General features: G+C 45.9%; 1 protein-coding gene across 47 annotated transcripts in view; it reads left to right on the top strand.

Moving 5' to 3' along the window:
- Tcf7l2 (transcription factor 7 like 2) overlaps nucleotides 1–12246 on the top strand; it is a 190313-nt gene that overhangs the window by 68329 nt on the left and 109738 nt on the right. For 46 of the 47 annotated variants that reach the window (XM_087907781.1, XM_087907775.1, XM_087907773.1 and 43 more), the window contains one exon: nucleotides 7315–7416. The exons of the other annotated variant lie outside the window; for it this stretch is intronic. In XM_087907781.1, the coding sequence (XP_087763907.1) occupies nucleotides 7315–7416 (102 nt within the window). The remainder of the gene's footprint in view (nucleotides 1–7314; nucleotides 7417–12246) is intronic. 47 annotated transcript variants of the gene reach the window in all.

Raw genomic sequence — 12246 nt, 5'->3', positions numbered from 1 at the left:
GAGAACAATCAGCTTCAGGCTGGGGTGACTTCTCCTTGTTGGGTCCAGAGTGTGTGCTCATCATTCTGAATTTCAAACCGGAAATCACAGATGCCTGCATCGCGTTATGCTTTATAGATAATAAGACCTTTAAAGAGAGAACCACTGTGGATTGTCTGCAATAGGTCCAGCTCTGGAGTTTGTAAGCGCCTGTACCACTGGTTCTCAATCTGTGGGTCTTGACTCCTCAGCATATCACATAGTTACATTATAATTCATAACAGTAGCAGAGTTGGTTATGAAGTAGCAACAAAGTAACTTTATGGTTGAGAGTCACAAGTTCCACAAATGAGGAGCTGTGTTAAAGGTGGAAGAATTAGGAGGGTGAGAACCACTGTCCTGTACCTTCTGCAGCTGTGGAAGCACTGGCCTAACAGGCCTTACAGTGAGAGCCTAGAAGGCTCCGAAGGGCCTTCTGGAACATTCCATGTATTTTCAGTGTCAATATAGTTGACGGATATTAACTTTCTGTTGTAGACAGAACATTGTACAAACTTCATTTTATCACAGCTTTTTGCATTTTTACCATTATGGATAAGTTGAGATGTCTTGCTTAGCAGGAAAAACCCTGCTTCTTTTTAGGGGAGGGGCTGGATTGTTTTCTTTCCCGTTCCCAAGAAGCGAAGAAGGATCAGAAAGGGTCAGCCAGGTCTACTCTTGAGAAGTGTGTGTGTGTGTGTGTGTGTGTGTGTGTGTGTGTGTCTGTGTGAGTTGTGTGTGCCTGTGTGTGAGAGTGTGTGTGTATATCTGTGGTGTATGTGAGCTATGTGTGCCTGTGTTTGAGTGTGTGTGTGAGTGTGTGTGTGTGTACGTGAGTACAAGTGAGTGTGTGTGTGTCTATGTTCTTCCTTACAACCTGACCTCCTGAAGAGATCCAGAGATGATTGCTATTGAGAAGGTACTCCAACAGCCTGTTTGCTTATTTCTGGTACTTTCTTCTTTGAGCTAAGTAGCTTCTGGTGGTGTTTTCTTTAGTAAGGTTTGGCATGTAGTCACATTTCTTTCTGTCCTGTGTTGCCTATTGGCAGGGGAATCAGCATCTGGCCCATGCTGCTTTGAAGGGAGGACTTCATGATTTTGGACATGGTGGACCATGGGTGACCCTTCCCTCCCTTTGGGACATGTCTGACATTTCATTAGAAACAAGACATTTACAGCTTCCTGGCACCAGTGCACTAGGAGATCTTGTCAGTGGGGATCCATTGAGGGGCCACTGTGAAGATGGATCCAAACTAATTAGATTTCGTGAGAAATAGATTTTCCTAGTCAGAATCGGCTTGAGTTGAAAAGAGGCGGCTGTCACTTGGTGTTTTTTTTTTTGCTAATTATCTGGGCTGACTGCTGACTCTGGACCTTTATTTTCTGGAAGAGCCAGTTTCGCTCTCCTTATCTTGTGTGTGCTTCTGTGTTCGTGTGTGCAGTGCTCATGGAGGGAGGCAAGAAGTCACATTCGGATTTTGCTCCTCAGGACCCATCCACCTTCTTTTAGTCAGGGTCTCTTACTGGCCTAGAACTTACTACATAGGCCAGGCTGGTTGGTCCACTACCTCAGGGACCCAATGCCTCGCTCCTCACATGGGATTGTAAGTGCTGGTCACCGTGCTGTGCCTGCTATGCCAGCTCCTGGCAGCGAATCCAGACCCTTGCGTTTGCAAAGCTGCTACTTTACCAGATGGAGCCACCTCCCTCCCTAACCCCAAGCTTCGTTTTCCCTGAACAAAGTATTTTTTCACTGTCCCGCTAACTACCTCGAACATTGTCTTTTGTGCAAGCCCGTGAGTGTTGGCATCTGTGGATCTGTTGGTGGAGAACAGAGGAGTGGGAACCATGGGGCCTTCATTCCAGCCTTGTCTTAAGGGAAAGTTCTGGAGACAGGAAGTAGACAGTTGCTCTCAAAGCTCTGAGCTCATTTCTTGTGCCCTGAGGACAGCCCACCTGTTGCTCTCTTGGGGATGATCTGATCTGATGTTACATGATACACTGCCTCTGGGGAGTGACGAACGCTTCCCAGTCAGAGCTGCTCAGTGATTTCTAGGACTTCCATCTTGACCGTAGAGGAGGCTTTGGAATGGTGGTCTGTGTGTGACTGCGGGCCTTGGACAGAGGCCAGATTTTTGCTGTTGTTTTGTTTTGTCTGACAGAGACCCTCACTATGTATCTCTGGCTCTACCGGAACTTGCTGTGTAGACCAGACAGGCCTCGGATTCCCGAAGTCCACCTGCAATTCAAGGTGTGAGCCACACACAACATCCAGCTCAGGTCCCTTTATAATCCTTAAAACATGAGTGTGCCAGTGACATCTCAGTCCAAAATGTTGCCTTTGAGCTATGGAACACACTTTCTTACATGGTGGTATTTGGATGTCCGGACCAATGCCCACGTAGCTCGTGATTGGCTTGCATCTGTGTTCAGATGGCTTGAAAGTGAAGAAGAATAACACGGCTTTAATTAGTGAATTAATTTCTTATTTTTGAGTTTTATTATTTTTAAATGATTCAAGAAATCAAGAGACGTCTTCTAGGGGCCTGGTATCCACGGCGTGCGGCTCAGATTCCAGCGTCTGAGGGGCGTCTTCTGACCTCTGTGCCCGTACTCGCGTGCCCTTATCCCCCACAGACTCACACATATGCATACAATTAAAAAATAAAATGAATCTAAAAAGAAAAAAAAAAGCGTGAGAAGAATAGTATCCCTAGGTACAGGGATAGATACCAGTTCAGATACCAGTGTCCTTTAAATACAGTTTATTGGAGTGCATGGGCCATAACATAACATAATATAACCTAACACAACATAACTAACACAACACAACATGACACAGCCTAACACAAAACATCCATGCTTTGCCTGGAGCTGCTTTCAAGTAACAATGGTGTGCATGGTCATGGACCACAGAGCCTGAGACATTCACTATCTGATGAGCCCCGCCCTGAATAAATAAGGGGGTGGGGACAGTCTCCGCTCGCCTATCCATCTGTGGGACCGACCGGTAAATGAAAGGAAGTGCTGGGAAGCCTTGCTGGTGTTTAATTAAGGATGTGAACTTTCCAGGCAACTTTATCATCATTGTCATTGTGCTTTGAGTCCTTCTGTTTGCTTAGGAACGTGCACCCGGGTCTCAGCAGCAGCTATGAAGTAGCAGGTTCTGACGGTTGGGGTCCTAGTTGATGCGGGTGACCTGTGGGGGCAGACTCTGGCCGGCTGGTCCCATGAGGGGCCGGCGCTCTGAAAGAGTCTGTTTGTAAGCTCTTTTCTGTTAGCTTCTGTTTATTTCCTTTTATTGGAGGAAGTGGAAGAAAGAAGAAAATTAGAGATGCTTCTAATCTCGTGTGCATGTGTGTGTGTAGGTTAGCACTGAACTTTAATTTCTCCTTCAATCACTATCCATATTGTTGCTGTCATTTTGAGACAAGATCTCAGACCGAACTTGCGGTTCCAGCATTTGGTTAGACTGTTCGGCCACTGCGACCTGGGGTGCAGGTAGAGGAGTGTCCTTCTTCCCCTACCTCTCCACACTGATTTTACAGGTGCATCCTGGGTCTGAACTCAAGTCTTCACGCTTGAATGACAAGTGCATTACTGACTGAGTCATCTCCCTGGCTCTTCCTTTTTGTTGAGAGTCAGCAGGATCTTGAGCTCTGACTCCTTGCAGATTCTTGGCATTGTATATATCCCATGAGCCTTTGCTCACAGGTCCACCCTTGGCATCGTATATATCCCATGAGCCTTTGCCCACAGGTCCACCCTTGGCCTTGTATATATCCCGTGAGCCTTTGTGCACAGGTCCACCCTTGGCCTTGTATATATCCCGTGAGCCTTTGCGCACAGGTCCACCCTTGGCCTTGTATATATCCTGTGAGCCTTTGTGCACAGGTCCACCCTTGGCCTTGTATATATCCCGTGAGCCTTTGCGCACAGGTCCTAAACTTAGGCTTTAGCTCTTAGAGCCACAGCATAAAATATGATTTGGAGGAGTGCCTAATGGGGCAAAATCAGACCATTATTATTAAACAAAAGATGAAATGCTTAAGCCAAGATGGCCTTATTAGCATTATTATTTTTATTATTTTTTTGACTAAATGAAAGCTGAGCAGACCCGTTTCAACAGTTCTCAATGTAGGAATTCCCTCAGCCCCGTTTGATTGCCGTTTGTTGAAAAGTTTAATGTTTTTGTAGGCAATTCATGATTTCCATGTGGAGCAGCTCGAGAGGAAGCGCGCAGGAGCCTAGTGTTGTTTTTATTCTAGGATGGTGGAGATACTTTCCCCCTGAAGGATATAAACCTGCGGCGGAGCTTGGGCAAGAGAGACGGCTCAGCTCTTCTGCGAGTCTCCATTGCACGTCTCCCTTTAGGAGAGCAGAATAGAATTTCTCACGGCTTCATGTCTCCAGGAAGGAAGACATTTTCCTTTAGGCTATAATTGTACCTAATTTCCTTCTTCTTCCCTTTATGTATTTATTTTCCCTATTAATCAGACGAAGGAACTGGGGAGCATCACTTTGGGAGGAAGTGAATGTCTTCCTTTAAAATAAAAATCTCAACATAAATGTTTGCTTTCCCAAAAGGAACCCCGCCATTCAGCATGCTGGTTAAGACTCTAGAAGTGAGCATGGATTTGTGGGTGCCTGGCTGTTCAGTGGTATCAAGTTGCACCCAAAAGGAGCATTTGAGGCTGTCATTGAGGAGTCCCTGCCAGTCGGCAGGGCCTTGGGCTGTCCTCCACCATCTGGATTTGGTTAACTCTCTCTGGGCAGCAGGGGTGACTCTCATTTCCTCCAACCAGTAATGTTATATAGGCAGCGGGCCTGAGCTGCCCTGACATAATTGAAAATTATGTGTATTGTAGGCTCAGAACGCTGAAATGTAGGCTCATAAAAATATGCGGTGCAAGGTAGCCTATGGAGATTGGAACACAATGACGCTTTTATGTGTGCTAAGAATTAGAAGTCTCTGTGTTGATAGTGCATTCTGAGTGTGACAGTTCTTGCGTGGGTTCCTCAGGGCTAGCCTGTCACCTTAAACCAAGCCTACATGTTCTAATTCAATAGAGCTGGCATCAGGAAGCAATCAGATCTCCTTTACAGATGGTCAGACATGAAAACGCCTCCACTCATCAAACCCTCCCGTTGGACCGTAGCGGGAGGTGTGGGTGTGTCTGTTCGGCCTTGCAGTTTCTTCTGTGGGTTCTTGTGAGATGGAGAGGTCGTGCTGGCCAGTGTTCATTTTTGGTTGGCCTCAAGGAAATGACTCTATTGAGTGGTTTTGACCGAGGCAGCCCCTGTAGTTATGTGGCAAGTGTGAATGGGAAGAAGTCAGGGTGAGAAAGGGCAGAATAGCTTCCCAGAGCCTCCTGGCTCGGAGTCAGGGCTGAGGATACCTTGGGAATTCTGTCTTCAGTGGTTTTAAACTTAAGGTTATCCTGGCTCCAGTTTGGAAGTGGTTTGGTTATAAAGATGAATGGGAGGGTCTTGCTAGGATTCAATGCCTGGAATCCTAATTTCCTTCAATATTCGGGCAGATCTATTTTTCTGTCACAGATACGGCAACCCCTTTGATAAATGGCAGCTAGAGATCGGTAGAAACAGCTTTGGTGGAAGATCTTGTCAGGATAAAGCTTCACCAGAGAGGGTTTTTGATAAAAGTCTCAGGCTGTAGAAGATGAACCCACCACGCGTGGATCTAGGCAGGAAAAGCAGACGGCAGCTGATGGGCCCCATCACCCCGCCTTAGGCGTAACCACGTTTGGTTTTAGTTTGCCAAACAGGCATTTCTCTGAGCAACATGCGCTTGTTTGCAGATACCTTTGACCTCTCAGTTCCCACAAGGCGTCTGAGCAAAGTTTCTTTCTGGACAGTCTTTTGCTGCCTGGTTTTTCTACAGAAATACTAATGGCATAGCCACATCTACTTGGTACAGTAATGTTCCAGAAACTCTGCCATCTTCCTTGGCATTACCTGGGCGTGGCTGCCCACATTCTGCTTTGAGCTAGCGGTATGTGTCCTACCTGCCTCACCAGTGTGCGCTTCCCAAGGGCAGACATGTTGCGAGCCTCCTTATTCTCAGCAGGGTCAACGGACACAAAGCAATTTTCCATAGTGTGTTCATTGACTGCACAGTCCTGGAACTGAGTAGGCAAAGGTACTCGCCACCAAGCCCCATGGCGTGAGCTTGATCCTTCGCACTCTCGTGGTGGAAGGAGAGAACGGACTGCCTGCCGCGAGTTGTTCTCTGACCCCCTCCTGTGGCCCACGATGCCCCCTCCACATGCATTCATTTCTATAAAATGAATATTAAGACTAGTCATTTTGCTTCAAATCTCTGGAACGAGGAAGACTGCTCTTTATGTGCCCTCTAAGCAATACTGATGCACAGGAGATTTAGGATTGTGACGGCTGCCACTGATGTCCTTACAAGAACCGTGCCCAGCTTTCTCTGCGAAACTGTGATGACCCAACAAAGTCACACGTCCTTAAGAGACTCGGAGCATCTCCATGCAGAACAAACTACTTCACCTCAGTTTCCCCATCTGTAAAACTAAAGAGGCCTTAGGCCAGTTGATTCTGCGCCATCCTCGGACCGCCGCTCTGTCGATTTCAACAGAAGTAGCTGGTTTTGTGCTGTCTCCTGCTCCGGAGAACTTCGGGGAGGGATAGGATATATTGACCCATTCATTTATTTTACTCTCACGTTAATTCTGCCCAAATGGAAGAATTGCGCTGTTCTTTTGAAATGACTGTGTAAATCGCACTGCGCCCTGGGTATATGTCTACTGCCATGAAGTACTTCAGTTGTCCATGTCTTGCCGTGTGTGGTCATGACTGGGCACCCTCTGTGTGTAAAGGAAGGGAAGGATGACGCTGTTTTAAAGATGAAGGCTGCCGGAAGAGCAGCTTGGTCTAGGGGGTCTTCTAGGACGTTTCTGGCTGAGGTTCTGTTTTGGCTTTCTGTCTTTGCCTCTTATTTTCTCCCGTGTACCCTTCTTTCCTCCACTGCCCCTCTCAGGCCTCCATCACTTCCCTCTGAAGAAGGTTGTGCTATTGAACCCCCTTTCCAAGAGCCACCCCGTAACTTACATTCCAAAGACAAGACTGTGCTTGTTAGTGACATTAATTTTCTGCATTTGAACTTAACTCATACCTTTTCCTTTGCATGTTTTTAGATTGTTCTTTTCTTTCTTTTTCACTTTCTGAAGTAAACAATGCACAGTGTGTATTTCTTGGTAACCAACTCGCCTCCTCTGCTTCCCTGAATTAATTGTTTCCCTTTATCCCCAGTATCTGCAGATGAAATGGCCACTGCTCGATGTCCAAGCAGGAAGCCTCCAGAGCAGACAAGCCCTCAAGGATGCCCGCTCACCATCGCCCGCACACATCGTGGTGAGTGTGTCCCTCAGTGGCGCCCCTTTCTTGGGGGCAAAGAATAGATGCTCTCTCTCTCTCTCTCTCTCTTTTTCTTTTTCTTTTGATGATGAAAACTTGTATTTGCCAGTTCTTTAAAAAAATGTTTTTCTGGAGATTAGCTTTGAGTATGGTCTGTGTGACAAGCTATTCCTCCCCCGTGATGGTACCACAGCGATTGTCACGAGGAAATTTCCCGAGTCTTCCTTCCCCACACTGCTCTGTGTTTTGGGTTAGAAGCTAGACTTGTGGGAGTCTGTTGAGAGGATGCATCCTCCCTGGTTCAGGGGGAAGCTAGAGATGGTTCTGAAGCAGTTGTTTAGAAAAAAAAATGCAATTTAGGGGAAACAAGGCTGCAAGAAAGATGTGGGAAAAAAGGGAGTCCTTGGTCTGAAATTTTCCACCCACCCCATTTATCTTGATACGTACTAGAGAGTAACACTCTACATGAAGATTGACAAGTGATCTGAGCTGCCTAGAGTAGAAATGAACTTAGAAAGGCCCAAATTAAACTTAATCCGTGTACCCACAGCTTTGAAAGCATGTGGGCTCACACAGAAAACATTTGTTTTTGCTCAGACTACAGCATCAAGTGTGTGTCAACATATATTTTTAATGCACTTTCCTGGCATATCGTAGGCTATGAAAGTCAATAAATTAGCCTCCCGAGAAGGTAGCTCAGCCTTGTTAGAATATCTATTTCCTTCTATATATTTATATCATGAGCTGGACCTCAGACATTTGAAATAATTAATGAAAGACATATTTTTATAATGAATTCATGACAGGTAGAATTATGCAAAGCAGGAGATAATTCATGCATTTTTTATTTACGCTATCACAAGTGTTACCCATTAGTCTGTTTGGCTTCTGTATTACTCAGACTCTCTAAAATATTACGAAATGATTTAGAGTAGAAAAGCCTTAAGATGCATTTTGTCAAATTTCAGGCCACCTCCTGATTTGGTAGCTTGGTCTAATTGATTATATATTATTTAATGAGTTAGGCCTCAGTTGTATGTGTGTATATCAGAGCATAATTTATTTCTGTAAAACCGCATTTGGAACCTTGATTGGAAATGTCTTAACTTCTCATGGTCTAAATAAGGCATGGGGAAGAAGGCTGACATTTACTGTAAGTCTTCCCTCGTCCAGCCCCGCAGTCAAATGAATGCTGGCACTTCTGCATGTTCCTGGGATGTCACAATGAGAGCTGGAGGTGATAGCCTTAGATAGCTTTAGGCCCAATCTGATGTCAGGAGAGGAAACTGAGGCCCAGAGATGCCTTAAGTGAACTGCCCAATGTCACACAGACGTAGAAGCTCGGGCAAAGGCTGGATCCAGCTCTTTGTGCCTTTTTGGGACCTTCTGGTACATTCTCTTTTGTGAGAGGTGAGAGCAAGGCTCGCGGCCGGCTCTTTCGTTGACTGTAAGCTGGCTGGCCATCAGCAACTGACAAGAGTAAGGGGTGAAGAAGCTGCCAGTGTGGGTGCTGATTCAGGTTTCTCTGGAACATCAAATGCCATGTTAAAAAAAAAAAACAAGAAACAAAACTTCACACATGGTTATGGGATCCAAGCATGTGATGCTGGTAGGGTTTATGGTTTCCTAAGCCGATGCATTCCCCCAGCATCTGCCCAGACTTTGGAATTGATTTCCCTCCCCTTGGAAGCTCTCCCTAGAAGTTTCCCCACATTTTACCTGCAGACAAGGGAGCTGCCTCTGCAAGCCTACCCCAGTTCAGAGTGCTCACAACTCTGGTAGTGAAGGATCATAGGCCATAGCAGCACTGAGCAAGACCCTCATCCAAGTGTGAGTGGTCACATCTGTTCCCTCTTGCTGTCCTGCTTAAATCCGGTAAGAACAGCTGCTGCAGCGGGGATCATCAGAGTCTTATTTCCTTGTGTGGAAATGGACAGTCTGTAGATGGTGGGGAAGCATCTTTGCAGAACCAGTGTGAATCTTGGCAAGGAACTCAGAGGGGAAACTGAGGCTCCTTTTCCTCTACTGTTTTCTAGAAGGCACATGTACCATATGTCCACCACTTGGGAGTACCCACGTCACCTTTAAGGTTGGCCGTGGTCACATAGCCTTGTTTGCTGGCTGCTGTGCCCTTAGGGACCTGGGGATTAGTCATCTGGTGGAGGTTAAAAGGTGTCCCTGGGAGCTGAGGAGAAGGGAAAAGTGCTAAGTTTGGTCAAAAGGAGACCACATTTGGAAAATGCTTAATTATCTTCTCACTGGATACGGAGCTGTGTGTCAGCCTAAACCACCCACACCACAGTGGGCGCAGTGGCTGAGTCAGCCCAGAGAGCTTTCTGCAGTGTGGCTCATGCATCATTTGGGTTTCTGTATGGCTTCACGGTGGCCGGAGGGGTTTGTGTTTGTGTTTGGATTTGGTCACGAATGTCAGCTTTCCTCTTCACCCTCTGGTTTCCGTCCTGTTAGACACAATGTTGTCATATCATAGCACAGAACCAGACGCGTTTCAAAATAGCCTTCTACGGACTGTTTCCCAATTTCTCTGAAATCTGGATTATTGTAACTCGTGGGCCGAGCTGTTTCCAAACGACTTCTGATGTTTCGCTGTACAAACAGGGAAGTGTTGGGGCTCCTTGTCACTCCCTTGAGGTCGTGACTATCAGATTGCTCAGGAACCTGCTTTCCCCAGAGCCTCCACCTGGAAGGGAATCCTCACCTGGGAATTTCAAGTATTTTTCCCGAATGTATTAATCTGGTTGAGTTATTTTCCCCCCATGTGGTGGGAGGTTTCCATGCCAAATGAAGTTGATGTGTGGGGGGCTGGAGAGATGGCTCAGCAGTTAAGAGCTTTCATTTACTGATCTAACAGAGGACCAGAACTGGTCCTCCAGAACCCACATTAGGCGACTCACAGTTGCCTGAAACTCTAGTTCCAGGAGGTCTGATACCAGCTTCTGGCCATGATGGGCACATGTAGACACATTACTCACACAGCACACACGCTAATGTAGTAATAATAATTAATAAACAACCTTAAAAAGTTAATGTGTGGAATGAATGTTTATGTTAGGACACAGGTGTGTCCCCACACCTAACAATGTGTGTTCATTCATCCATTGCCTGGTACTGGGGTTAGAACCGGAGGCTTTGCTCAGACTAAGCAAACATTTTGTTACTGAGCCACAATCTAGTCCTATCCAAGAATGTTTAAGCTGACCCCCCCACACACACAAATATCCCATGCATTTTTTGCAGCATCTTGTTTGTTATACCCTGATGATTCCCAATCTGTGTTCTGAGAAGAAAAGAAATCATTTCCTTGTTTGGCTGCCCGAAAACTCATCATTCCTGCAAGGAATCAGTCCTTGCTCCGTCTTCCCCATACCCACTCTGTCCCACCACCCAAGCCTGACTTTGTAAAACCTCAGAAATGCCAAGAAGCCCATTCTAAGACCCTCCTCTCTCCAATTCCATTTTCTCATTTGTTCCATTTTGCTTTCTCTGGCATTTCTGAAATTTATATTCTAATTCTTTTTTTCCCCTCTCACAAGTCGAAGGAGGAAGTGCAGGCCTCTGCTGGGTGGTAGTGTCTCAGGCAAGGCTTGTACAGATTGCCTCCAGCTCCTGGTAAGCGGTGGGGTTAGGACGTGCTCCCCGGGTACCACCCCCAGTGCCTTTGCTATACAAAGACCTTCATTTAACTTTCTTTGTACCCAGAAAAGAAAAAAAAAAGATTCTAGACCCAAAATGGTGGTATTTTGGTCTAGCATGTGTCTTACAACCCAGTAAAAAGGCTTCAAAAGTTTTTACAATTTTATCTCGGGGGTTTCCTTTTGAAGTCAGCGTGGAGTTTTACCTTGGGGTGGATTCTTCCTGTCTCTCTGTCTTGGGTGTTTTGTTGTGTAATGAGCATCCAAGAGTGGGATGGGAGAGCAGGCTGAATCCCAGGAAGAAAGCCTGCCAGACAGTGGTGATACACATTTTTTTTTTAATTGCTTAAATGTTGATGGCAAATGGAAATCTTGCAAAATGCAACATTGCCAGTAGGACTTCACACAGGGCCTCTGCCCTCTGCGCTGACATTTCCAAGGGACACAGGGCCCAAGGAACTGGGAGCTTTTGTTTCTACAGAATCTAGGAGGACCTACTCCTTGTTAATTAAAAAATGACCTCAAGACCATTCTCTTTGTAGCTAAATATGTGTGAAACCTAATTTTTTTTTAATGTTCCCATGTTTACGGGGATCAACTAAATGCCAGGAGGCTCTGTGGTAGAAAGATGCCAAAGCTGGAAAAACATTGTGGAGTGTACCTAGAAAGATTACAGGACCCCTGCAGGCATGACCAGGGAACCCCGGCTGTGACTGGGAAGTTGGTGGGGATTACGCTCCTGGACATTTAAGATGGTTAAATGGTCCAGTGGAATAGGAGGGGTGACTTCTCGCATTCTGTGGCATGCTAGGCTTATGACGACAATTGTCACCTTAACTGGGTGTTTCAAAATGGTGAGTCTCGAAGATTCTAAATGTCTTTGTCTGTGTGGGTGTGTATTAAAGGAATGACAGAAGAGAGAATGAATTCGCAGGGTCCAGCTTCTAAGGCTGTCTACAGTGTACATGGGTGGAAATAGCCCATAATAAGCCATATATTTGTACATTTCTTATAAGCTGACAGAAGCTAGAAGTGTTAAAACTTGGATTTGGGAGATTTATGGAAGATTGTGTATGAAACTGTAGAGACGGTGAGAATAGGAGACCATGCTAGGCAGAAGGAAAAGTGTGTGTAGCTTCTACAGGAAAGAGTAGATGCAGAGAGAAACAGAGACAGC

The sequence above is a fragment of the Myodes glareolus genome, chromosome 7, assembly GCF_982192425.1.
Source record: "Myodes glareolus chromosome 7, mMyoGla1.1, whole genome shotgun sequence".
NCBI classification, from domain to species: Eukaryota; Metazoa; Chordata; class Mammalia; order Rodentia; family Cricetidae; genus Myodes; species Myodes glareolus.
Note: the sequence above shows the minus strand (reverse complement) of the source record. Positions and strands in the feature narration are given on the sequence as shown.